At 44.8% G+C, this 24,899-nt stretch overlaps 2 protein-coding genes, 1 long non-coding RNA gene and 1 pseudogene across 3 annotated transcripts; all 4 read left to right on the forward strand.

The window, feature by feature from the left end:
• Positions 1-850: 850 nt before the first annotated feature.
• On the forward strand, positions 851-3,752 carry LOC139397170 (uncharacterized; the record flags this gene model as incomplete). Its single annotated transcript, XM_071144041.1, has 3 exons — positions 851-1,161; positions 1,253-1,834; positions 2,007-3,752. Coding segments are annotated over 3 exons (2,639 nt in total), but the record flags the coding sequence as incomplete, so codon positions are not given.
• A 1,287-nt stretch (positions 3,753-5,039) lies between these two features.
• Positions 5,040-7,313, forward strand: LOC139397168 (zinc finger protein ZFP2-like; annotated as a pseudogene).
• A 3,092-nt stretch (positions 7,314-10,405) lies between these two features.
• On the forward strand, positions 10,406-18,702 carry LOC139397167 (cell surface glycoprotein MUC18-like; the record flags this gene model as incomplete). The annotated part of the gene is made up of 6 exons (XM_071144040.1): positions 10,406-10,602; positions 14,374-14,495; positions 14,836-15,040; positions 15,914-16,059; positions 17,514-17,658; positions 18,653-18,702. Coding segments are annotated over exons 1-6 (720 nt in total), but the record flags the coding sequence as incomplete, so codon positions are not given.
• Positions 18,703-18,710: 8 nt separating this feature from the next.
• On the forward strand, positions 18,711-21,444 carry LOC139397169 (uncharacterized). The gene is made up of 2 exons (XR_011630896.1): positions 18,711-18,806; positions 20,658-21,444. It is a non-coding gene; the product is annotated as an uncharacterized lncRNA (long non-coding RNA).
• The last annotated feature ends 3,455 nt before the right edge of the window (positions 21,445-24,899 follow it).

Consider the following 24,899-nt stretch of genomic DNA (forward strand, 5'->3'; position numbering starts at 1 on the left):
GGATACCAGACAGCCCTGTTCTTTATGTTGATTATGTAATTATTCATTTGAACAACAAATTCCAAATGCAAGTAAATTATTAATTTCAAGCAATGTTGACATACCAAGAGAGCAGTAGACGTATGCTAGTTGTTTGAAGCCCCATTGCTGGTGAGCTTGCAAAGTAAACAGTTAATATTATTAATCACCAAACATTTTTGGAGCTGCATGTTTGCGCTGCATCCGATCCTATAGCTAGCTGTACAGCATGTGACTCGAGTCCACACCTCTGCTATCGATGTCAACAAGTTTGTATGAATCTTCCATTTGGCGTGTCTAATGATGTAATGACATGACAACTGCGTCTGAGTTCTTGGCAACCCTTCCCCCGCTTTTGTTTCATGCTGTCTGAAGACCTGGCTAGCCAGCTACTAGCTAACACACGACACAGATGAAAGCAGAAACCTCTAAGTATCTTTGCCTTAGATGAATAGGGGAAACCTCTAATTGCACTGTGTCAGCAAATACAGTATAGTCACATTTTGGCACCAGTAGTAGACTAGTTACCTAGCTATGTAAACCACGCCTCTCCGAAACGAGGTAAGAGAATATGACAATACCATTGGTGTATTCAAATTTGAGATTTTGTGATGTCACAATATGCCCTTAATATTCCCACCTCTTGAATCCTGGTGTTTGACATTGGGGAGGGGACCAGTAACTTTATAATCAAACTTATCAATGAAGAAGCAACAGTCATTCTTCATACTTTAGGTATCCCAGTTTGATCTGGTTTCATCCAAATATCATCAATTTCCTGAAAACGTTTTGACCGCTGGACCTTTAACACCCTTCTCCCTCTGCCTTTCAGAAGCAGAGCCTGGAGGTTCAGGCGAACACCGCTGTAGCGTCTGTGACCTCGTCCTTTCCTCCAGCTTCCAGCTCCAGGAGCACATGAACCTGCACACAGGGGCACGCCCCTACTGCTGTGCCGAGTGTGGTAAGCGCTTCTGTCAGCTGGCCAACTACCGCTCCCACCTGCGGACACACGCCCTGCCCCAGACCTCAGTCCCACCCGTACAGCTCCGTTGCCGTGTTTGCCTGAAGGGCTTCGATTCTGAGCAGGGTTTGAAGGACCACCTAGCCAAGTCCCACTTTGAGAAGGAGTTCTATGAGTGTGACGCATGCAAGCGCATCTTCACCTGCCTGACCAAGTGTGAGGAGCACCTGGAGGAGCACAAGCGCGAGCTGGCGGAACCACGTGTGTCTGCAGTGCTGCCGCCGCTTCCGCCTGCGCCGCTCTCTCCGCCGCCACAAGGAGCGGGGCTGTGTCCGCAGCTATCGCTGCACCGACTGCCCCATGAACTTCAGCCGCAAGAATGCCCTCCTCAAGCACAGCTTCTCCCACCTGGGCCTGCTGCCTTACACCTGCATCCAGTGCCGTGCACATTTCCGCCTGGCCAGGCTCTACCGTAAGCATGAGTGTGAGCCGGAGCGGCTCCACTGTGTGGCATGCCTGGGCGTCTTTCAGAGCCACAACGACTTCCAGAGGCACAAGAGGGAGACGGGCTGCTGGGGCCAGCAGGGGACCAAGGGGGATGAGATCCGCTGTATGGAGTGTGGCCAGGCCTTCTCCACGGCTGACGAGCTGAAGAATCACGCCGGGGCCCACCAGAGGGTGATGACCTGCTCCGAGTGCGGCAAGGGCTTCCGCTCGGCCTTGATGCTGATGTCACACATGGGGGGCCACGCAGGGTCGAGGCCCTGTCTGTGTAAGAACTGTGGCCTGGGCTTCCCTCACCAGCAGGGTTACGAGAGCCACCTCAAGGACTGTGGACGCAAACCCCCTCCTGTGGTGAGTATGGGTTACCCCCCTAAGGACTGTTGAAATATACTGATATATGTTTGTCACTGTATATGGCTCTTTGGAAGAAAATTATTTTCATATTAGTTTAGTTTAAGTTGGATTGGATAGAGAAGAGTACAAGTAGCTCTCTGTTCACTGTTGTAACTCTCTCTTTGTGCAGATGGCTCCAAAGAAACTACGGAAGGACCCCCCTGCTGCTCCTTCCAAACCCCTACCCCAGCTCGCTCCAAGGCATCTCCCTGCTCCTGTGAAGAAACCAGAGAGTCAAGTGTCAGCACCACTTCCTACTCTGATGAGAATGCCAGGCTCTGCCCCTGCCAGAGTCACTATGGGAGTCCATAACACCACTACTGTCCGTGTGGTGAGCCCTGACCAACCCACCAAGGGGCTGTGGAAGCTCAGCCTGGACAAACAGCCGCCTCCTGGGGTGTCCTTGGTCATGTTTGTCCCTGCCAACACCCCTCTGGCCTCTGGCCTCTCTGGCCCATCCTCCACCGCCCAGCTTCCAGCCCTCTCAGGCACCCAGTCCCAGTGGAAGGTCCTCAACCCAGCACCAAATCCAGGAGCCCCTCCTCCGGTGCTGTGCCAGTCCAGCTTCACCTCTGAGCCGGGCCTGAGCCTCATAACAGAGGCAAACCGGCGCTACTCCTCTGATGCCCCGCTGGATCTGGCATTAAAGACAGCTGACTACGAACAGGAGCCTGCTAATTTACTACCTCTTGATCTGTCTAACAAGTCGACTTGCTCCACTCCTCCTGCTAACCTTGTAGTCAAGACTGAACCGAGAGACCCTGGGTTTGCAGAGGAGACTGAGGAAGAAGTATTCACAAGTTTAACAGGTGATAAAAAGGGGATAGTCTTTCAGAGTAAGAGGGAGCCAGGGGAGGATTCTAAAATTGAGGCTATGGCTCAGAAGGGGGAAAATGGAGAAGGGAGAGGAGATGAAGACAGGCAAAATGACAGCAGAGATGATGGAACAGCTCAGTCTCAAATGAAGAAGGCACCAAAGCCAGGAGTCCCGTCAACACTACAGCTCCTGACCGTCAAACAGAAGAACACTGCCAAAGTGGATCCAGTGAATCAGCTGAAAATCGAGTCAGTCAGCTCTTTGCACTCCAAAATGCTTCGGGGCTTAGTCCATATAAAGCAGGAACCACTGTTTCTAGAGGCTGACAGTGGAACACAGAGCTCAGACTTCTGTTGGTCCAGCCCGCTGACAGCATTGAAGAGGAAGATGGAGCCAGACGTGGGGCTGGACTTGAGATGGGATGGGGGCACCCCAGGCTGTGTGCTCGACTTAAGGTTGAATGGAGGGAACCCAGCCAGTTGTGATGTGGCGGAGAAAGCAGAGGAGAGGAACATGGAAGGAGACCGTGTAGAGGAGGCGCTTGATGGTGGCGAGAAGGATGGAGCAACAGAGGAGAGGAAAGCAGATAAGGGTGGATCGGAGGAGAGGAAAGAGCAGAAGGATGGATCGGAGCAGAAGGATGGATCGGAGCAGAAGGATGGATCGGAGGAGAGGAAAGAGGAGGATGGAACGGAGGAGAGGAAAGAGAAGGCTGGATTGGAGGAGAGGAAAGAGGAGGAGAGGAAAGAGGAGGATGGAACGGAGGAGAGGAAAGAGAAGGCTGGATTGGAGGAAAGGAAAGAGGAGGATGGAACGGAGGAGAGGAAAGAGAAGGATGGAACGGAGGAGAGGAAAGAGAAGGATGGAACGGAAGAGAGGAAAGAGAAGGATGGAACGGAGGAGTCTGACACACCTGTTGATGAACCCACAGCCCATAACCCAGAGACACAGCTCCCCTCCTCTCCCATCCCATCTCCTCCCTCCTCACCACCATGTAAAAGACGAAGGTCACTAAGGACAAGGGAAAAGCCTAGAGCCCTACACGACTGTTTATTATAAGGGCAGTACTTTACAGAGTAAAAAATAAGATTGCTGACAACAATGTTAAATAGGCTGCTTTTTAATGGCCCGAGGAACAGAGGACAACAACCAAGCCTAATGTAAAACAATTCATACTAGGCCTGTTATTAAATCATAATAGCAACACATTTTGTGAATTAGTGGTGATTTTGATAAACCATGCCTCTACATTAATTTGCCCTCGGGATTTGGTTGCTTTTCTGTATTTTTTTGTTAGACATTGCAAGTCTTCAATAGCTATGTTTAATGTACCTGCTAGTGCTTACTGAGCTAGCCAACAATCCTTGTTGTTAGCTGCTTACTGTGTGGCAAGCGATTGAGATTAGGGTAAATAGTGGCTATTGTTTTCTATATTACAGTAGTTGCGTATGCTGGCAATAGGATCATGCACTTCTTCCAGTGTTACCGCACACATTTCCAAACACTCCATATCTATTTGACTATACCAATATAACTTATTTGTTATTTTTTTGTTATAGGTTGTCTAGTTAGTCTTCAATTGAATGTCATTGTAATTTTGTAGTTTCTATTCAATATAAGCTGCTGTATGGGACTTCAGTCGCCAAGGTTTCTTATTCAGGTACTGATGGAGAATGTCTGGGAGCCAGGATTTAATGTACTGTCAACTTTCTGAGAAATGTTTCTCAACAGCTCGGTTTTTGTTTGATTTGAGTTCCATAATGGGTAAAATATGCAAGAAATATGTGCTGTCCAATTGTAATGTTAAATTGACTTGTATATCTTTTTCTATCACGTTGAATGTCTTACCCCAACTTCAACTGAATGGTTACAGTGTTTTGTAGAGTTTTAAAACATTCTGTTCAGAAATTGGGATCTTAAAGGATACAAATAAAGATCAACGTGTCAGAATGGTATGGAGGGATTTTCTTGGAAAGCCTTCTTTCATTGACCTATACAGAACACTCTTACTTGAGTGCTGGAGAGGAACGCGGGAAGGCACTATGGTAAGTGTTTGTATCTCATTGTAAACGCACTGATATAGATATAAATATTAATATAACATAACCTAACATTTAACCAACGCGTTGTAATTCCAGTGTTCAATTTCGAAATGTTAATAAATGATGAACTCGGCTAGGTAGGTCTGTAATTATATAGGCCTACCTCCTCGAGACAGTTGGATAGTGCTAATGCGCACAGTACAGAGCTCGGTTGAAGAAAAGACTACAAATATTGTCACATGGTAAGAAAGCCCGGAAATAATTCGTCAAATCCGGCGAAGATAACACAAGTAGGGAAATGTGGCGGGCGTAAAGAACACACAACAGCTTGCAATATATATCCCTTTCAGTGTCGATCGGAAGACCGTTGGGTTACGAGGCGCAAATTCCTTTCTCTTGCTTCGAGCAATGTAGGCTGATGAAACGAACAGACGGCAAAAAACTTTGTATAACTGTACACATTATTCTACATGGACAAAGACAAGTTCGCTGTGAGCGTAAGTATATAGGCCTGTCAATAAAATGCATATTTTGAAGAAGTGAGAATATGATTGTGTAGCCTATTTGTATCCATAATAAGAAAGGAACCAAAAATCAGTCTTGGATTAAAAAAGTATTATTGTAAAAAATATATATAATACAGTTTAAATATTTGTTAAACTGATAACTATTGCTAATGTATATGTATATGTAAGTCACAAATTAAACATGTTGTAGTATAAGCAATCTCATTGCTATTTACAATTGACACCTATCCTTCCTCTTCATTTCCCCACCCAGCATGACCCAAGCTCCTGGTTGGAGATGCACCAGTTCATTGGAGACCTGATGGTGTCTGGGGGGCTCTGGGGCTAAAAGACGCCCCACCAGCAGGCCCAGGCTCAGCCCCAGGCTCAGCCCAGCCCAGACAGGTCCAGGCCCAGGCAGAGAGCATTAGAGAGGCCAGAGAAATCAGTGGACAAGGTGAGTAGAGAACATTGTGGAGTAATAGGAAAGGACAGGGAATACTAAGGAAACTTTTGTTTTCGTAGGTAATGGCTTGTCTGGCTTTATAATAAATCTATTTTCTTGCTTTTGTCGTTTCCCCCACTTGTACACAGCTCAGCACCATACCTGCACTTGCCCTGGCTGCCCATACTCTTCCTCATTTTCCTCCTTCCAGACCATAAAGCCCAGAGGCACTGTGTCCTCACAGCCTGAGCCCAGCAGCACCTACAGCCCAGAGCTCAGTCAGCCCCAGAGTCAGGACAAGGAGACCAGCACCCATAGCCCCAGCCCAGCCCCTACCACTTCCACTAACCAGGGTACTTCTTCACCAAGCCCCCTGCCTCAAATTCCCACCTTCCCTTGTTTCTGCTGCCGCCGGGGCTTCCAGACCTGCACCCAGCTACTGCACCACCAACAGGGGGCAGCAGACTTTCCCTTCTCCCAGACGCACACCCATTACCACCACCACTGCCCACTTACCACCTGCCTGCCCCACCACCACTCCCACCATGGCCTGTCCCCTGGCACCTTCCCCTGCCTGTCCTGCCAGCATTCCTTCCCCTCCTGCTCCCAGCTCCTCCGCCACCAGCAGGGCCACAAACCCCCCCAGAACCATGTTGGAGGGGTGACCACAGTGTCCCCCACCCTACACCCATGCATGCACTGTCCAGCCTCCTTCCCCCGACCCTCTCAGCTGCTACAGCACCAGCGCACCCAGCACGCTCACAAGGCTGGCGGCTTCCTGTGCACTGAGTGCGGGCGCGCCTTCAACTCCCACTCCAACCTCCGCATCCACCTCAACGTACACACCGGCGCCCGACCCTACTCATGCCCTGACTGCGGAAAGAGTTTCAGCCAGTCGGGAGCGTTGAAGATCCACCGTCGCATCCACACTGGGGAGAGACCCTATGCCTGCACCTACTGTGGGAGGGGCTTCCCCCACCTGGCCGGGGTCCGGGCCCACCAAAGGACCCACACAGGTGAGAAGCCCTACCGCTGCAACCAGTGTGGGAAGTGCTTCACCCAGTCGGGGGCACTGAAGATCCACACAAGGATCCACACCGGGGAACGGCCGTTTGTGTGCAGCCTCTGTGGGAAGGGCTTCTCCAACCGCTCCGGCATCCGCTTCCACCAGCGCACTGTCCATGGGATGGTGTCGGATATGGGAGGGGGTGGAGGAGCCGGTGGGTCCCATAGGGGGAGACTGAGTCTAGGCAGCTCAGCTGCTGTGGGACGCCCCAGTGCCAATCCAAACAGGATACGCAACAGCCCCTATACTGACGTGTGCTCTAGCATTACTCCTGCCCCGACCAAAATCCTTTCCCCTGGGTCTCTACTTGCTCCTCCAGGGTCAGGTCTGACTATAACCTCAGACAAAGAGCCCCAGTTCCAGTCTAGCAGTGTGAAGATCCCCTCCGGAAGAGCAGAACCAGACAGTAGCAGGGAAGGGAGGGCTCAGCTGTACACCTGTGAGGACTGTGGGCTGCGTTTTGGGGACGCTCCCTCCAGAAACAGACACCAAACTCTGGAGCACTACTCCACAGAAGGGGTAGAGGAGGATGACCTGGGGGACACTGAGGGGGAGGGGTGAGAGAGAGGGAGGGGTGAGGGGGAGAGATGGAAGCTTGATGTAGTAGATTGTTGGATCGAAGGCTAAGGGAGAGGTGGGAAAACTGGAATGGGAACATGGAGAGGTGAGAAGAGGCTGAAAGTTTGAGACTCATCGAGGAGGAACATGTGTAAAGGCATGTTGGTGAAGGGAGGGTGAGAAGACAAAGTGAAAAATTAAGTGTCTATCAATGGGATCTATGACATATTTCAGATTGAATTCCACTTTAAAAGATGCACTCCAGGCCTAAGGAAGTCTTTTGCGATAGTTTTCACATTTTGTGAGTCCAATTTTCTTTGTCAAAAAGATTGGATTGGATGCGCGCTGTGTTAAGAAGCAGGGTTGTGTATCGGAGGACGCATGACTTTCAACCTTCGTCTCTCCTGAGCCCTTACGGGAGTTGTAGCGATGAGACAAGATAGTAGCTACTAAACAATTGGATACCACGAAATTGGGGAGAAAAAGGGGTAAAACATTTTTTTAAAGTCAAGTACCATGATTAGGCTACTAAAGATGATATTTGAGAGCTTTGGATTATTTTTTTTATTTATTTTACTGGTTTAGCAAAATCCACAGATATCATCATCTCAAATATATGACACTGTAAGACATTGTCCCATAGGGCAGCGCACAATTGGCCCAGCGTCGTCCGGGTTAGGGGTTAGGGGAGGGTTTGGGCGGGGTAGGCCGTAAATAAGAATTTGTTCTTAATTGACTTGCCTAGTTAAATAAAGGTTAAATAGTACATAAAAAGTAAGTGCAGAAGTGAGGATATGTTGTATTTAGCATCATTATGTAATATATATTTTGTAATAATAGAAACTGATATTGTATGGCCCTTATATACTTGCGTATATCAGTTTATCTATTTAGCTCATTGTGCCTTGATCTCAGATTAGATCATTCTAGTACATAAAAAATACATATATTTGCATAAACCACACTGTACTAAACTTCATGACCACTGATATGTTAGTGGTTTAGTGATTTTATTGACGATCAATATCTTCAATGTTGGAAGATATTTCTTATACAAAGTATATTTTTATCAGGATCATTTCTCAGAGACACATGGTTTGTTGACCTGTTTTCTATTGCTTCAGATCTCCACCTAGTGGACATTTAGAAGCATAGCAGCAGAAACACAGACACTGAAACTAGTCAGTCTAGGCTACAAGTGTCACTCATTCCACGGAGGTCCGATTGTCTTCGGGTTTTAGCTGCTCCCTTGTCCTTGATTTATGAATTGCTGTCACTAATTAGTAAGGAACTCCCCACACGTGGTTGTCTTGGGCTTAATTGAAAGGAAAAGACAAAAACCTGTAGACACTAGGCCCTCCATGGAATGAGTTTGACACCCTTCTCTAGATCAGTGGTTCCCAACCAGTGGTACTAGGACCCCTGGGAGTACTTGGCCTATCCATAGGGGGTACTTGAGAAAATACTGGTAAAATGCACATGAGGGGGTATTTCAGAAGTTGAGGCTGCTGAGGGGAGGATGGCTCATGATAATGGCCGGAATGGAGTAAATGGAATGGAATGGAATCAAACGCATGAAAACCATTTGTTTGATGTATTTGATACCATTCCACCGATTCCGCTCCAGCCATTATCATGAGCGTATCCTACCAAATGAAGGTGCCACCAACCCCCTGTGCTTCAGGAGTAGTCCAGACCGAGCACAATTCAGGTGAGGGTCCAGTTACTGAAAAAGGTTGAACTATTGATCTAGATATCTGTGTTGCCTCCCACTATTTTCAAATGTTACCGTTGCCTGTGGTCTTTATTTTCCAGACACTGAAACTATTGAAACTTCTGCATGGCCAACTTCCCTTCTTTGGTATTCTGTAGCCTCTAGGGCAGTTCAAAAGACTGATTGAGGACCTTTTTAGCGAAGATTGTGTTGGTTTTCTATGATTGTGTGTTGATGTGAATATTTGTGTATATTGATGTATATAGTGTGTATGTATACAGACAGGGCTCATCTGTAAAAGAGATGTCTCCCTGTCAAAATACATTTTATATATCCATCTGTTTTTCCACGTAGACCAGTTTTCAGTAAATGATTGCCCTCAGTCATTCAGGGTTGTTTAAAAATATCATCTATAGGGCCCTTTGTAATGATAATTTAATTCCAGCCTCTTTGACCCAAGATGTGCTTCTGAGTGTCTCCGATGTTTACTAACTGGTATAAACTGATACTAAAACCACGGTCAGCTGGGATTCCCAACAACAGGCAAGGCTTGTACAATTATCTGGGAGATCTTATATCAGACATATAGCATGACAAGCCACTAGTGATGACACTACAGAAATAGCAGAATTGGTTTACCTAGAAACAGAAAAATGAAAAACGTATGAGACGGGCGTTCTTGGGAGTATGACAAATCAAAAGGTGTCCATGAAAATGCTCTGTTTCAAGTTTGTTAACGGTTCCTCGAAACTCAACAGCATTTCACAGTACCTTTTGGAAAGAGATTATTTTGTTATAGGTTTTGCAAGTGTTTATTTGGTCGCGCTGAAACGATCTCAAGAACTGCGTAAAAACAGGCGACGCAGAACAGTCATTCATGGGTAAAGAGCGTCCTTCCACTTGTCATGATATGTAATTAAGTGTAAACGGAACCATTTTCGGACCCACCTGAAGTCGGGACAGGTTTGGTTAATGATAGGTAATTGACCTATAGATGGCAGTACGTCTCTACAATCATGATCCTGGTGAGCTGCCGTCCTGAGCGAAAAACTACAGGAGGGTAGCTCTCCAGGAACCGAGTTGGAGAACCATGCATGACACGGTCAGTGCTATCTGGGATCTTTGGGACATCCCTACCCCATTAAAGTAGAATTTTAAAATGCTAGGTAAGTGCTATGGTTGTGGTTAGGGTAGGGACTTTCCAATGATCCGTATAGCACTGACCTGCGTGAAACTACATCAACATCCTGAGCACACGGAGACAAGTGACGCACTAACAAGTGATTGGTTATTGGAGCGTATACTCCCATTGTTATCAATATATATATACACGTCTTGTTTTTACTTAATATCTACAACTTTCCAAACTTTGAAAGAAAGACAACCCTGGAAGCCACGCCTCCTCCAGTATCAATAAGTATAGTGCCAGACGTTCCTTTCGACAGTCAGACGGATTTGCATTATTTGGATACAGACAGTGAAGCAGAGTGGGAATACTCCTCAATACCCAGAATCCAATAACAAACATGAGGGGTTTTATACTCTTTGCGATTTTAGCACATGCTCACAGCAGTATTGGTAAATATAATTTTATTTACTTTAACTGAGTGAATTTTATTCTACTCTCTCTATGCACTTACATTTTATGTAGGCTTATTCGTTTTAATACAACTGCAAATGTGAACTCTGTTCAGCATTGTCCTTCAAGTTAGTTTATTTGACAACAGTCGTGTAAAGTACTAAAGTAAAAATACTTGAAAGTACTACTAAATTAGTTTTTTTAGGTTATCTGTACATTACGATTTATATTTTTGACAATTTTTTTCTTCACTTACTTTCCTAAAGAAAATAATGTATTTTTTACTCCATACATTGTCCCTGACCCCCAAAAGTACATTTTGAATGCTTAGCAGGACAGAAAAATTGTCCAATTCACTTATCAAGAGAACATGCCTGGTCATCCCTACTGCCTCTGATCTGTGACTCACTAAACACAAATGCATCGTTTGTAAATAATGTCTTGAGTGTTGGAGTGTGCCCCTGGCTATCCGTACATTTTCAAAACAAGAAAATGGTGCCGTCTGCTTTGCTTAATATGAGGAATTTGAAGTGATTTATACTTTTACTTTTGATACTTCAGTATATTTAGAACCAAATACTTTTAGACTTTTACTCAAGTAGTATTTTACTGGGTGACTTCCACTTTTACTTGAGTAACTTTCTATTAAGGTATCTATACTTTTACTTAAGTGTAACAATTGGGTACTTTTTCCACCACTGCCATCCGGTTTGTTTAATATAAGGAATTTGAAATGATTCATAGTTTTACATTGACTTTTGATACTTAAGTATGTTTAAAACCAAATGCTTTTAGACTTTTACTCAAGTAGTATTTTACTGCGTGACTTTTACTTGAGTAATTTTTTATAAAGGTATCTTTACTTTTTCTCAAGTATGACAATTGGGTACTTTTTCCACCACTATTTGACAAGATATTGTAGATCAGCTGTGTTGGCATCAAATAAGGGCTTATACTCAGATGTAACTTGAACTCATTATCTCATTACCTGCACATGGTGTGTTATCATGGTTGGTATATTATTATATTATGGGAAAGAGATGATTTTGTTCTTGGTTTTGCAAGTGTTTATTTGGTCGCGCTGAAACGATCTCAAGTGCTGCGTAAAATCAGGTGACGCAGATGTGTATGTAAACTCGTCGTCCTCTCACTGTCAACTGCATTTATTTTCAGCAAACTTAACATGTGTAAATATTTGTGTGAACATAACAAGATTCAAAAACGGAGACATAAACTGAACAAGTTCCACAGACATGTGACTAACAGAATTGGAATAATGTGTCCCTGACCAAAGGGGGGGTCAAAATCAAAAGTAACAGTCAGTATCTGGTGTGGCCACCAGCTGCATTAAGTACTTAATTAAGTGCGTCTCCTCCTCATGGACTGGACCAGATTTGCCAGTTCTTGCTGTGAGATGTTACCCCACTCTTCCACCAAGGCACCTGCAAATTCCCAGACATTTCTGTGGGGGATGGCCCTAGCCCTCACCCTCTGATCCAACAGGTCCCAGACGTGCTCAATGGGATTGAGATCCGGGCTCTTCGCTGGCCATGGCAGAACACTGACATTCCTGTCTTACAGGAAATCACGCACAGAACGAGCAGTATGGCTGGTGGCATTGTCATGATGGGTCATGTCAGGATGAGCCTGCAGGAAGGGTACCACATGAGGGAGGAGGATGTCTTCCCTGCAATGACAACAAGCTCAGTCTGATGATGCTGTGACACACCGCCCCAGACCATGACGGACCCTCCACCTCCAAATCGATCCCGCTCCAGAGTACAGACCTCGGTGTTAATGCTCATTCCTTCCACGATAAACGCAAATCCGACCATCACCCCTGGTGAGACAAAACTGCAACTCATCAGTGAAGAGCACTTTTTACAGTCCTGTCTGGTCCAGCGACGGTGGGTTTGTGCCCATAGGTGACGTTGTTGCCGGTGATGTATGGTCAGGACTTACCTTACAACAGACCTACAAGCCTTCAGTCCAGCCTCTCAGCCTATTGCGGACAGTCTGAGCACTGATGGAGGGATTGTGCATTCCTGGTGTAACTCGGGCAGTTGTTTTTGCCATCCTGTCACGCTGGTGTGATGTTCAGATGTACCAATCCTGTGCAGGTGTTGTTACACGTGGTCTGCCACTGCAAGGACGATCAGCTGTCCGTCATGTCTCCCTGTAGCGCTATTTCCCTGGCCACATCTGCAGTCCTCATGCCTCCTTGCAGCATGCCTAAGGCACGTTCACGCAGATGAGCAGGGACCCTGGGCATCTTTCTTTTGGTGTTATTCAGAGTCAGTAGAAAGGCCTCTTTAGTGTCCCAAGTTTTCATAACTGTGACCTTAATTGCCTACCGTCTGTAAGCTGTTAGTGTCTTAGCGACCGTTCCACATGGTTAATTGAACAGGCATGGGAAACAGTGTTTAAACCCTTTACATTGAAGATCTGTGAATTCATTTGGATTTTTACAAATGATCTTTGAAAGACACAGGGTCCTGAAAAAGGGACGTTTCTTGTTTTTGCTGAGTTTATATATATTTTTTTATATTGTCTCTGTTTATGCCTGGGTAATCGATTCAATTATTAATTGAGAGCGGAACTCCCCTGAAAAGCCAATTATTTGAATACAAATTGAAAGTGTGACAAATCACTTGAATCTCTGCACCTCAATCCAATTCCATGGGATTTGATTTACCTTGGAGACTCAACGCCTGTGGAGAAAAGCAATTTAAGTCACTGTTTAGTTTTTTGTCACTGTCTAAAAACATGTTTCCAATTGCTTTTCTTCAGCATTGTCCATGGTGTGGATCGATAATGCCACAGTCATCCCCATGAAATGGTGTGCTTTCAACGTGTTGTTCAAGTAATTCAAGTTTGTGGTTTGTATGTGTTTTTGCACTAAAACGCTTTGTCCAGCAGGGGACCTCCTATCTACCTTTTATTACCAGCATCTCCTAGTCAAGTAGACAAACCTGTTGTTCATCTGGCTGTGTTTGGCTAATTGCCAGCCTGGTTTGAACCAGTCAACAAGAAGGAAAAGGAAGCACTTGTATAAAAATAAAACATTGTATTTTTCACTCAAACAATAAGCTGCTGCAACAGCCCAGTCTAATGCCCTATATGTGGCCTAATGTTAGGTGCACCAGCCCAGTCTAATGCCCTATATGTGGCCTAATGTTAGGTGCACCAGCCCAGTCTAATGCCCTATATGTGGCCTAATGTTAGGTGCACCAGCCCAGTCTAATGCCCTATATGTGGCCTAATGTTAGGTGCACCAGCCCAGTCTAATGCCCTATATGTGGCCTAATGTTAGGTGCACCAGCCCAGTCTAATGCCCTATATGTGGCCTAATGTTAGGGGCACCAGCCCAGTCTAATGCCCTATATGTGGCCTAATGTTAGGTGCACCAGCCCAGTCTAATGCCCTATATGTGGCCTAATGTTAGGGGCACCAGCCCAGTCTAATGCCCTATATGTGGCCTAATGTTAGGGGCACCAGCCCAGTCTAATGCCCTATATGTGGCCTAATGTTAGGGGCACCAGCCCAGTCTAATGCCCTATATGTGGCCTAATGTTAGGTGCACCAGCCCATCCACTGAAGTGTATCAAAATACTTCTCAACAAAGAAACCCCACTGGAACAACTCTAGAAATAGGTGGGCTAAACAATACTCTTGTCTACTAGCAGCCATGGGACGAGATTAGCTAAACAACAACTAAAGTGTATGATGATGGTGTTGATTTGGTCCTTGTCCTCTTCTGTGCTGTCTAGCGGCCCTGGTCATAAAGGGACCAGACAAGCCTGTTCTGGAGAACGATGAAGTCACCCTGGAATGTCTGCTTTCTGACTCGGAGCTCAACACCAGCCAAGTCCACTTTGAGAAGTTTTCCAAGGTCAGGACACGGGCTACTTCTACCTCTGACCTTACTTCTAATTGGGTTATATGATTGCCAATTCTGTTGCTGTACTATGTGAAGTAAAGCGTGTTGAGGCTCTACACTTATCGAAACATGACTTGAACTCGACTTCAGTTAGTGCAGTATGTTTATGTCAACAGGGCTCAGCTTGATCATTTTTATTGTATATAAAATTACCAATGTTTGCAGACCAAGAAGTTAATCATTCTCACTACTACTCATATCACTGCCAGTCCCGCATATGACTGCTGTTTGCAGATGAGGTAAATCTCTGTTTCTCTCTCTCACTGTTCCTCTCTCTCCTACTCTTCATCAGTACATGAATAAGTGGTATCGGCTGGAGGAGGAGCCCATGTACCGCCGATGTATCCCTGATGTTATCTTGAGGCGTGAGGCGAACCAACTGCTTCTGTCCATCCGCAGCATCCACAGCTACTTCCACCAGGGACTCTACCGCTGTGTCGCAGACAACGCCACAGCAACCGACAACTCCTCCCAGCCCCTGGCTATCACCATCAACTGTGAGTATGGGGTGGGCTATATAGTCACATGCATGTCTGTAACAGCTGTTTTTTAAATTTATTTTTTTAAATGGTGCGATGACCAATAAGTCGGCACAGCAGGAAAGACCAAACCTCCTGGAGAGCTGCTGGGCATGCAGGCTTTTAGTACAACTCTGCTTTAATACACCTGTATTACATTTGTATCCGCTGCTCCCCAGGACCTTGATTAGCTGAATCCGGAGGGTAAGTGTAGTGCTGGAACAAACCCCTGCACACCCAGTTGTAGCTCTCCAGGAGGAGCGCCTGCTATCCACTCCACCGTACAGTATATCCATTCTCCTTGTTTTCAAAAACAATGTTCCAGAAATGGAAATTCACAGGGGAATAGAAATACAAATGACCAGAAGAAGAGACATATTGTACTGTACAAGGCACATGAAAGGGTGGTCATAGCGTGAGGCCTATTTTCCCTTGCGCTACAGGGGCGATCAAATCGTCCGTCATGTCTTTTGATAGGCTTCTTTGCCCGTGGAGCAATCGATAATGGGGAATGGGACAGAAGGAGAGAGCCCAAGGCCCATGGAGATGGTTCCGTTGACGTAGAGAGGGAGAAAATGAACCGTCACACTCCACAGTGCACCATTGTTAGGACTTAGGAAGATGAAGGCAATTACCATTATCTGATTGTTCCCTCCTCATGGGCAATTTGTAGAGGATTTGAGGCACGATACTGCAGAATACTCAAGGATATGACTCTGTTGACTGATGTCTATGCATGTTTGTACACTGTGTGCACAGCTGCACACACACACTCAAACCTCTTAAAACCATCACACATGCATTCTTCTTGATTTCTGCCTGAACCTGCTGTGTTTCTGATCCCCTGTTCAGACATGCGTGAGCTGTCTGTGTACGATGTGTCCTCCTCCAGCCGGAAGTTCATCAAGGAAAACCTGCTTGTGACACTAGGCGAAGACGTAGAGGTGGAGTGCTCCACCACAGCCTCTGAGGCACCACAATACTTCTGGCAGAAATATGTGAGTTTGGCCTTCTATCGCTCGATCTCTCACTCTCTGTCCCGCTCCTCTTTCTCTCTAAGCACCATAAGAGGTGCTCAGTATTCATGTTATTCCCTGGTTTGGGCCCTCCTCTTTCTGGAGAGCAGCTTGTCCACTCAGAGGATTAATAGTTTAATGAGGTCTAGACAAGTGGCAACCTGAAAGCCAATCTGTTGATAGATTCCTAATGATTTTTCAATGTTCAGTTAACCATTGTTGAATTATTCAACTTGCTGTTACCAAAGCCACAAACCAAATACCCAGGGGAATTAAGACCTCTCAATGCTAAATGTCAAACTCTGAATGGCCATGCAGGCAACAATAAGACCTTGGTGAATTGATTTGCTGCTCCCTAGTGGTAAAATAAGGTATCACTACTTCAGCACATTGTGGGTCCACTATTTCAGACCTGATGCAATTTCACACCTTTAAAATCAACTTAGTCCTCATTTTAATACATTTTTCTGAATTTGAATGTCTTTAGAAATAATACCCCTCCACCCTCCAATATCCATCACTGTGAATATCCTCCATCTACCTTTTGAACTGTTCTGTCCACACATTCATAACTATTTGCATAACTGTTTATACATCTCTGTCTCCTCTTTCTCTCTCAGCACCATAAGAGGTGCTCAGTATTCATGTTATTCCTTGGTTTGGGCCCTCCTCTTTCTGGAGAGCAGCTTGTCCACTCAGAGGATTAATAGTTTAATGAGGTCTAGACAAGTGGTAGAAAGTATTCAAAGATGGGGATGGGAGGAATTATGGGGGCAGAGAAACAAACAGTATGGGCCATTTGATGGACAGCAGCTGACTGACTGCACAGTCCTGGTCTCTAGTAATGTCAATGGGAGGCAGGCAGGAGGCTAGATGCATCTGAGCCAGTGGATTTGCATACAGAATGCTGTTTTGGCCAAACCTGGTCTTTCCTGGAAATCCTCTTAATTCAGCCCCTCATTCAAATTGAAATGTACTTTCTTGGCAGGAAAATGGGAGATCCCAGGAGCCAAATCATTTGTATGGTGTAATGTATTTTTTTTTGGTTTGTTTCTATTCTGTTTCTCCTATTATTTCTCCCCTACTGTGTCTAACTCTCCCTCTTAATAATAGCCCAGCAGCTAGTTCTGTGTCCACTGTGCCTCCCGTTTTCTCATTATGTGTTGTTAACAGTGTTTCCGTGCTATTCTTTGCTGATTTCCCCATCCAGGTCAGTGAATGGGGTTTATGTGGAATTTATTCAGTGGGATTACTGTTCAGGTAAATACACCTTGTCCGGGAGTTTATCGCTTCTCTCAAAGGGACACGCATACTGTAACTCCACTGAGAAACGTTTTCTTGACTCGTTCGCTCGCTTTCTCCTCCATTCGCACCCCCTCTCTCTCTCTCTCTCTCTCTCCTCTCTCTCTCTCACCCACCATCCTTTCCTCTAACAGGGAGAGGACTGGATCGTGCCCTCCTCCAAGCTGAGGCTGAAGAATGTGAGGATGGAGGATGGTGGAGACTACACCTGCATGGCTGAGCATCCCACCCTGTCCAGCCTGAAGAAGAGCAGCACCATCTCCATAACTGTGCTGACAGGTAGGTAGAGGGTCAGGGGTTAGGAAGGGGGGGGGGGTACTACGGGGGTCAGGGATTATGAAGAGGGACATTATGTGTAGTGGTTAGAATGCAGGAAGGACAAGAGGGAGGGTGAGAGGTACAGATGTTAGGGCCAATGCACATATGTAGAGGAGGGGTACAGGGGAGTGTCAAGCGAGAGGCTCCCGTGAAGGCGAGGGTCTTACGGCTGTGATGGAGGAGAGGAACTGGCCACTGCAGAGGACGTGTCTTAGGACACTAAATATGTCACTGAAGAAGAGGACTCATTACGTTACAGCTAATCCAATTTATCATACTGATCATTGTTCATTTTTATCAGCGACCTGCGAGATGATTACGCTGCATTAATGGTCACGGGTTTTTCCACACGATCATATCGCCAATATAGTGTCAATTTTAATCATTGCGATTACAATCGTTTCAATTATCTATCCTCCAAATCAGTTGCGCCAATCAAACTGGATGCATGTCAATTATAACAGTGAAGACACTGCTTCAGTATGAAGGGGAAGTGAATAATCAAAGTGAATAATCAAAGTAAACAATCATTTGCTCTTCATTTTACACTATTTTCAATCAATCAAATGTATTTAATACAGCCCTTTTTACATCAGCAGCAGTGCAGTGCTTTACAGACACCCAGCCTAAAACCACAGAGAGCAAGCTATGCAGATGAAGTAGCACAGAGGCTAGGAAAAACTCCCTAAAAAGCAGGAACCTAGGAAGAAACCTAGAGAGGAATCAGGCTCTTCTGGCTGTACCGGGTGGAGATGCATGTGGCCATTAAGGCCAGATCGTTTTTCAAGACATTCAAACTTTCATAGATGACCAGCAGGGTCAGATTATAACCATTTTATCCAGTAGAGTTGGATACACGACAACATGGACAGTGTTGAGCTAGGCTAACAAAATAATCTGTCTGTGAATCATCCGCTATTAAAGCCTGTAGTGTGTCTGACTCTCCGGCCTGCAGCCACCAACGGCCGTCTTAACCAAGCCTGGTACGACTCCACCAACCTGGTGTTGATTACCTCCGTGGCGGGGGCGGTTCTCCTGGTGCTCATCCTGTCTATCACCGTCTTCCTGGTCCGCAGGGCCAAGCAAGCCAAGAGCACCAAGGGACCCATGTGAGTGCTGAGCTCTGTGGCACAGTGCCCTCCTCACCTCTCTCTCTCTCTGTGTGTGTGTGTGTGTGTGTGTGTGTGTGTGTGTGTGTGTGTGGTGCCCCCTCCGTTCTCTTATCTCCTTCCCCTCCCCTCTTCCATTTATCCCAGATTATAGCCAGGCCAATATATTATATCTATTGCCTTATATTTCACTCTGACTCTTACGATAGTACCAAGGCTAAGGTGGATTTACTGTGTGTGTTAGTGTTCTTGTAGACCGCTATGTCCCAGTGGCGGTGACCAGCTAGACTCAGTCGCTGACTGATCTCTTCCCTGCCCACATGAAATAATACTACAGTTTATTATAAAATACTACAGTACTTACTATAGAATTCTGTGGTATACTGTAGAATACTATACTACACACTGTAGTATCCCTCAATCATGTGTAGTATTTTGTAGAATACTATAGTAAATGCTACAGTAATGTCCGTAAAAACACAACACTTTTTAAAACTAAAGTAAATACTACAATATTTAATTAGCATATTCCCTACCCATTCCCCTATCCCAATTTGTGCCACCTATAAGTAAAAAACCTACATGCCAAGTATAGACCATATATTGTGTTCCATACAGGTTAGAGAAAAGAGCTGACGTTCAGACCCCAGTCCTACCTACTTACAGGTTAGAGAAAAGAGCTGACGTTCAGACCCCAGTCCTACCTACTTACAGGTTAGAGAAAAGAGCTGACGTTCAGACCCCAGTCCTACCTACTTACAGGTTAGAGAAAAGAGCTGACGTTCAGACCCCAGTCCTACCTACATACAGGTTAGAGAAAAGAGCTGACGTTCAGACCCCAGTCCTACCTACTTACAGGTTAGAGAAAAGAGCTGATGTTCAGACCCCAGTCCTACCTACTTACAGGTTCTCTAGTAGGTTTCTTCTAAGAGAAAGCCTCCACTATGTCAAATATAATAAAATAAAACACTATAGTGGACACTACAGTAATGTCTGCAAAAACACTACAGTAAATACTACATTATACCACAGTCTACAAAAACACTACATTAATTACTGTAGTATATACTCCACGTTTTGTTTAACTACTGTATTTATACTGTAGATAGAGTTAACTGTAGATACTACAGTATACTTCTACTAAGTACTACAGTATTGACTGTAGTGTTTTGCAGACTGTAGTCCTCAAAATCACTGCAATGCATACTATAGTATTTATACTATAGTATTTTTTTCATGTGGATGTGTTTTCACCAGACTCTTGCAAAACATGTAAGGATACTGTGGTCATATAGTATGTACTGTTAAAATCATAATAAATACACAGTAATCAGACACATTGTGACCCACAACTTATGTTGGTCAACCTCATATCAGAGTACAGTACATGCTTGCTGTAATAGGTATTCTGTCTTATATATGGAAGCTATTGAGGTTAGGTTGCTCTCTACATCTGTGTGTTTGACCTACAGTATATTCTGTAGATTACTGGTTGGCAGTCTATTTCTTCTCTTTTACTTGTCTTTCTCTCCTCTGTGGTTCTCTGAGCAGTCAATTTACACATAATGGTGCAACTCTCTATCTTTCTCTTCTCTGTGGTTCTCTGAGCAGTCCATTTACACATAATGGTGCAACTCTCTATCTTTCTCTTCTCTGTGGTTCTCTGAGCAGTCCATTTACACATAATGGTGCAACTCTCTATCTTTCTCTCCTCTGGGGTTCTCTGGGCATTCAATTTACACATAATGGTGCAACTCTCTATCTTTCTCTCCTCTGTGGGTCTCTGGGCAGTCCATTTACACATAATGGTGCAACTCACTCTTTCTCTCCTCCTCCTCTCTCTACCTCCAGTGATGACCACTCTCAGAAGAAGCCCATCTACACAGCCAGTGTGGAGTCTCTGGCCTCTACCAGTGGAGACAAACAACCACTGGTGTGACCGCGCCAAGAGATGGAGAGGAGAAGTAGGGGAACAAATGGAGAAAGATGGTAAAGGGGGCAAGGGAGTGAGGAATAGGAAGGAGGGAAGATGTCGAGGTGGGAGGAGAGGTGCCTGGGTTATGGATGCAGAGTTGCAGTGAGCCAGGATGCAGAGTAAAATCGAAGCTATTATCAAAGGCTGGCTGCGTGTAAGAGGAGGGAGACAAATGATTGTTTTACTGGGGTGGTTTGCTTCCAGCGGGGTTGGCTGAAGTGTTCTTGAACAAAAGGTGTGCAATTTTCTCTTTATTGATCTCGCAACCTGCAAAATTGACATTCACTTTCTTATCTGAGGCAAGGCGAGGGGGAGGAGTCTTTTGTACTGTGTGAACCCTGAGCAGCTGCAGACCGGTTTCAGGAGGTTACCTTGAGTTAAACTGCTCACCACCACCACCACTTTTGCAGCCTTGGGCTCACAAAAAGGAATGCCTCTTACGTTGCAAGTATAATGTGACTGCTGCATCACAAATGTGCCTTTTCCCCTCAATGCTATTACGTGGTGTAGAATATTGGTGTGGATTTTTTCTCTCAAGGAAATGTATAACCTTATGTAGCATACTAGTGGTGATGCACTTCAAAGTATACAGACAAGATGTACACTTGTAGATTATTTTCTATCTCTATATTCCAATGACAACTAAAGCACTTTCAAACATTACCCTCAGAGCTATCTATTTGCTGTATTTCCTGTACTTTTAATATTCATGATATAAAGTTCCTTTGAGACATTCTAATAGTAATTCCCCAGTGTCTTTTATCATTGATTTAAATGTAGGACATATCGAGAGTGGGAGGAGTATTGACAATGCTGTGAAAGCTGGATGCTGGTACAAGCTTGAACACATACAGTAAATCCAATGGCCTCTTGACCTCCTATCCTCTCTGTAACCTCAGTTCCCTCCACTTCCTATCCATTCTGCAAGGCCTTCCTCTACAGCTGACCTTTACTGCACCTCACACACGCCATCTAACCACGGAGAGAGAGCCTACATACGATATGCCCAGTCAATAACAGAAGACCGACAGACAACCTTGAGGCATCTACCCATTGTTTTAAGTGAGGCTATGTATGTGGTTACTCATGGTTCATTCCCCACTGCATCCTACAGCACCATTAATAACTCTCCCTCTCCCAGCCAGGCTACAACTTCATTCTTTCATTTTCTCCTCTGTTGCCTTCTGACCTTAACGTATTTGCTTCACCGCTTATCACTATAACGGCTCTTCTCATAACTATTTATTTAATTACGCCTGGACTGTCTGTTGATGTTTTACTATGTGTGCCTGGTTGAAGGTAGGCTGCCGTTAATAACAGGAAGGAGATGCTGTGGTTTAATGATGACACTCTGTTAAAGGGTACCGTCCACGCGCTACAGAGCACAGCGAGGATAATGTTATTAAACTGATTATTCAAGTCTTCACAGCAGCTCCTTCTCCAGCAACCGTCTGGCTTTTTACAGGCCATTTGTGTGTCCTAGCTGCTAGGTGTAAAGGCTGAGGTCAAAACTGTGTAGCCAAAAGTCCATAAAACAGTCATGCTTCATCAAAATACCATTTGGAAATTTGAAGCGCTCTTCATTTGAAATGCCAGTGAACAGCGTTTTATTTTGGCCTTTGAGGCATTTATGGGTGAAAAGCATACGCCTTCATGGATGTTGCTGGTTCAACAGGATGGCCCAAGGACTACTAGATGACAGTGAGGTCCGTCGCATGAGGGCTTTCTGCCTCCATGGTTGTGTTTGGATAGCTCTGGCCCCTAGGCACTGACCTAGAATCAGATTTCCCTTCTAATGTCACCGGGTAAAGTTGAGGGCTGCCCTTAGACACTGGCATAGGGTCTGGCTTCTGACCTCATGTCAGTAGCTAAAGGTCGTAGGATTGGAGTAGGCTTACAAAAAGATGACCAGCTACACTTTTACCTCACATATCATATAGGAATAATTGTTAGGAATCGTTGTTATTACCTTACACCAAGTATTTATCATTGCTGATTCTGTTTCCTAAGAATATCCATTCACAAAATAGTGATAAGTATACCCATAACCACACACATTGGTTATTACATTAAGTCTATAGTTGCGTGACTAGCTGATGCTACTTGACCTGCAGTCAATGATAAACTATGCTGTGAACTGGAGTGCAACATGTTTCAGCAAGACAGCAGTATACCTGTCTACAGAAGCCTGTCTCAGTGGACATCTCCACTGGAATGAGAATGACTAGAGCATGTATAGTTCTCTTGAATAATATAGCAACTAGGTCCCGCTCAAAGACATTTTTAGAACACGTGGTCTCTATTCTGTTGAATTGCTATAGACTGGCACAGTCGTGCACGTCACTTGGTTTTGTATGTTTCCTTGTATATACATGTATGGACTGAAATAAAATATAGGTTTTCTCTGGAGAGGCAGGTGTTCCCACATCATTACTCTCCAACAATGCCCCATCTGATGCGGGGGAGCCGCCGCTGACACCCTCCAACCGGGGAACAAACACTCGGAGAGAAAGTGACAGGGGAAAATGAAACGGAACGCGAAATGCGGGGGGCGGATATTATCCTAGCCAAAACAACATGATGAAAGCGAACATATCTCGGCGTGGGACAAGTAGAAATCAAAAGACAGAAGGAACGGAAGTGTGGTTGAGCGGGAGAAGTACAGAAGGGTAAATCAGTAGCCTACAATCATGTCAGGCTACCCACGGGGCAGAAGAATTTATACAGATGGGCCTGTTATGGAGACTGAGACAGGCCACTTTTCATGTAGCAATTTTAGAGGAACATTCAGGCTTAGGGCTACAACATTTCCATCGAGCAATTCTCAAAGCTTAAAATGAGAATGTGCTCTGCTTCAAATATATTATAATTTTCAGGCTGAATTAATTAATTAACAAACACATGTTAATTACAGGCTCATGTTACGAGCTGTTCTGACATGCTATGCACTTTGCTCATCCAAAGGTGTCGCCAAACACTTACTTTGAAACATATTCATTCACGTATAATAAAATATTCACTGAGGTATATTCAAAAGAAAATACAATTTTCATAATAAGCCCGTTTGGTGCCACGCTCTGACTAGAAAACACAATTTGGAGTGCAGTGCAACCACAGCATGACGGTAAGAGTCTCCGGTGCGTCTTATTCAGACGTTATGTGCGCCCCGAGCTCTGTCAAGAACAAGGGTTTGGAACCGCTGGAGAGTTTTGTTGGTTTCATTCCATTACCGCTATTCCAAGCGGTAGTTTGATCAAATATAGCTTTATTTAGGCTAGTGCTCTGCTCTACACCCCACTGATGATTTCACTTTACATTTAGAACACAAACAAACACAAGTTTTTTGTTTACTCCTAGGCTACTCCAATATCAAACTAGGTCTAATAAATTCCTTTGATGACAATACGTTCTAAAGCCTCCATGTATATGGCCATAATAGCACATTTTAATATTCAGCCTATTATGTTTTGAATCTTACAATAACATACTGTATATAGACTACCGTTCAAAAGTTTGTGGTCACTTAGAAATGTCTTTGTTCATCAAATCAAATTTTATTTGTCACATACACATGGTTAGCAGATGTTAATGCGAGTGTAGCGAAATGCTTGTGCTTCTAGTTCCGACCATGCAGTAATATCTAACAAGTAATCTAACCTAACAATTTCACAACAACTACCTTATACATACAAGTGTAAAGGAATGAATAAGAATATGTACTTAAAAATATATGAATGAGCGAAAGCCGAACGGCATAGGCAAGATGCAGTAGATGGTATAGAGTACAGTATAAACATTTGAGATGAGTAATGTAGGGTATGTAAACATTATATAAAGTGGCATTGTTTAAAGTGACTAGTGATACATTTATTACATACATTTTTCATTATTAAAGTGGCTGGAGATGAGTCAGTATGTTGGCAGCAGCCACTCAATGTTGGTGATGGCTGTTTAACAGTCTGGTGGCCTTGAGATAGAAGCTGTTTTTCAGTCTCTCGGTCCCCGCTTTGATGCATCTGTACTGACCTCGCCTTCTGGATGATAGCGGGGTATCATGACAGGCAGTGACTCGTGTGGTTGTTGTCCTTGATGATCTTTTTGGCCTTCCTGTGACATCG

The sequence above is a fragment of the Oncorhynchus clarkii genome, unplaced genomic scaffold (assembly GCF_045791955.1).
Source record: "Oncorhynchus clarkii lewisi isolate Uvic-CL-2024 unplaced genomic scaffold, UVic_Ocla_1.0 unplaced_contig_6715_pilon_pilon, whole genome shotgun sequence".
NCBI classification, from domain to species: domain Eukaryota; kingdom Metazoa; phylum Chordata; class Actinopteri; order Salmoniformes; family Salmonidae; genus Oncorhynchus; species Oncorhynchus clarkii.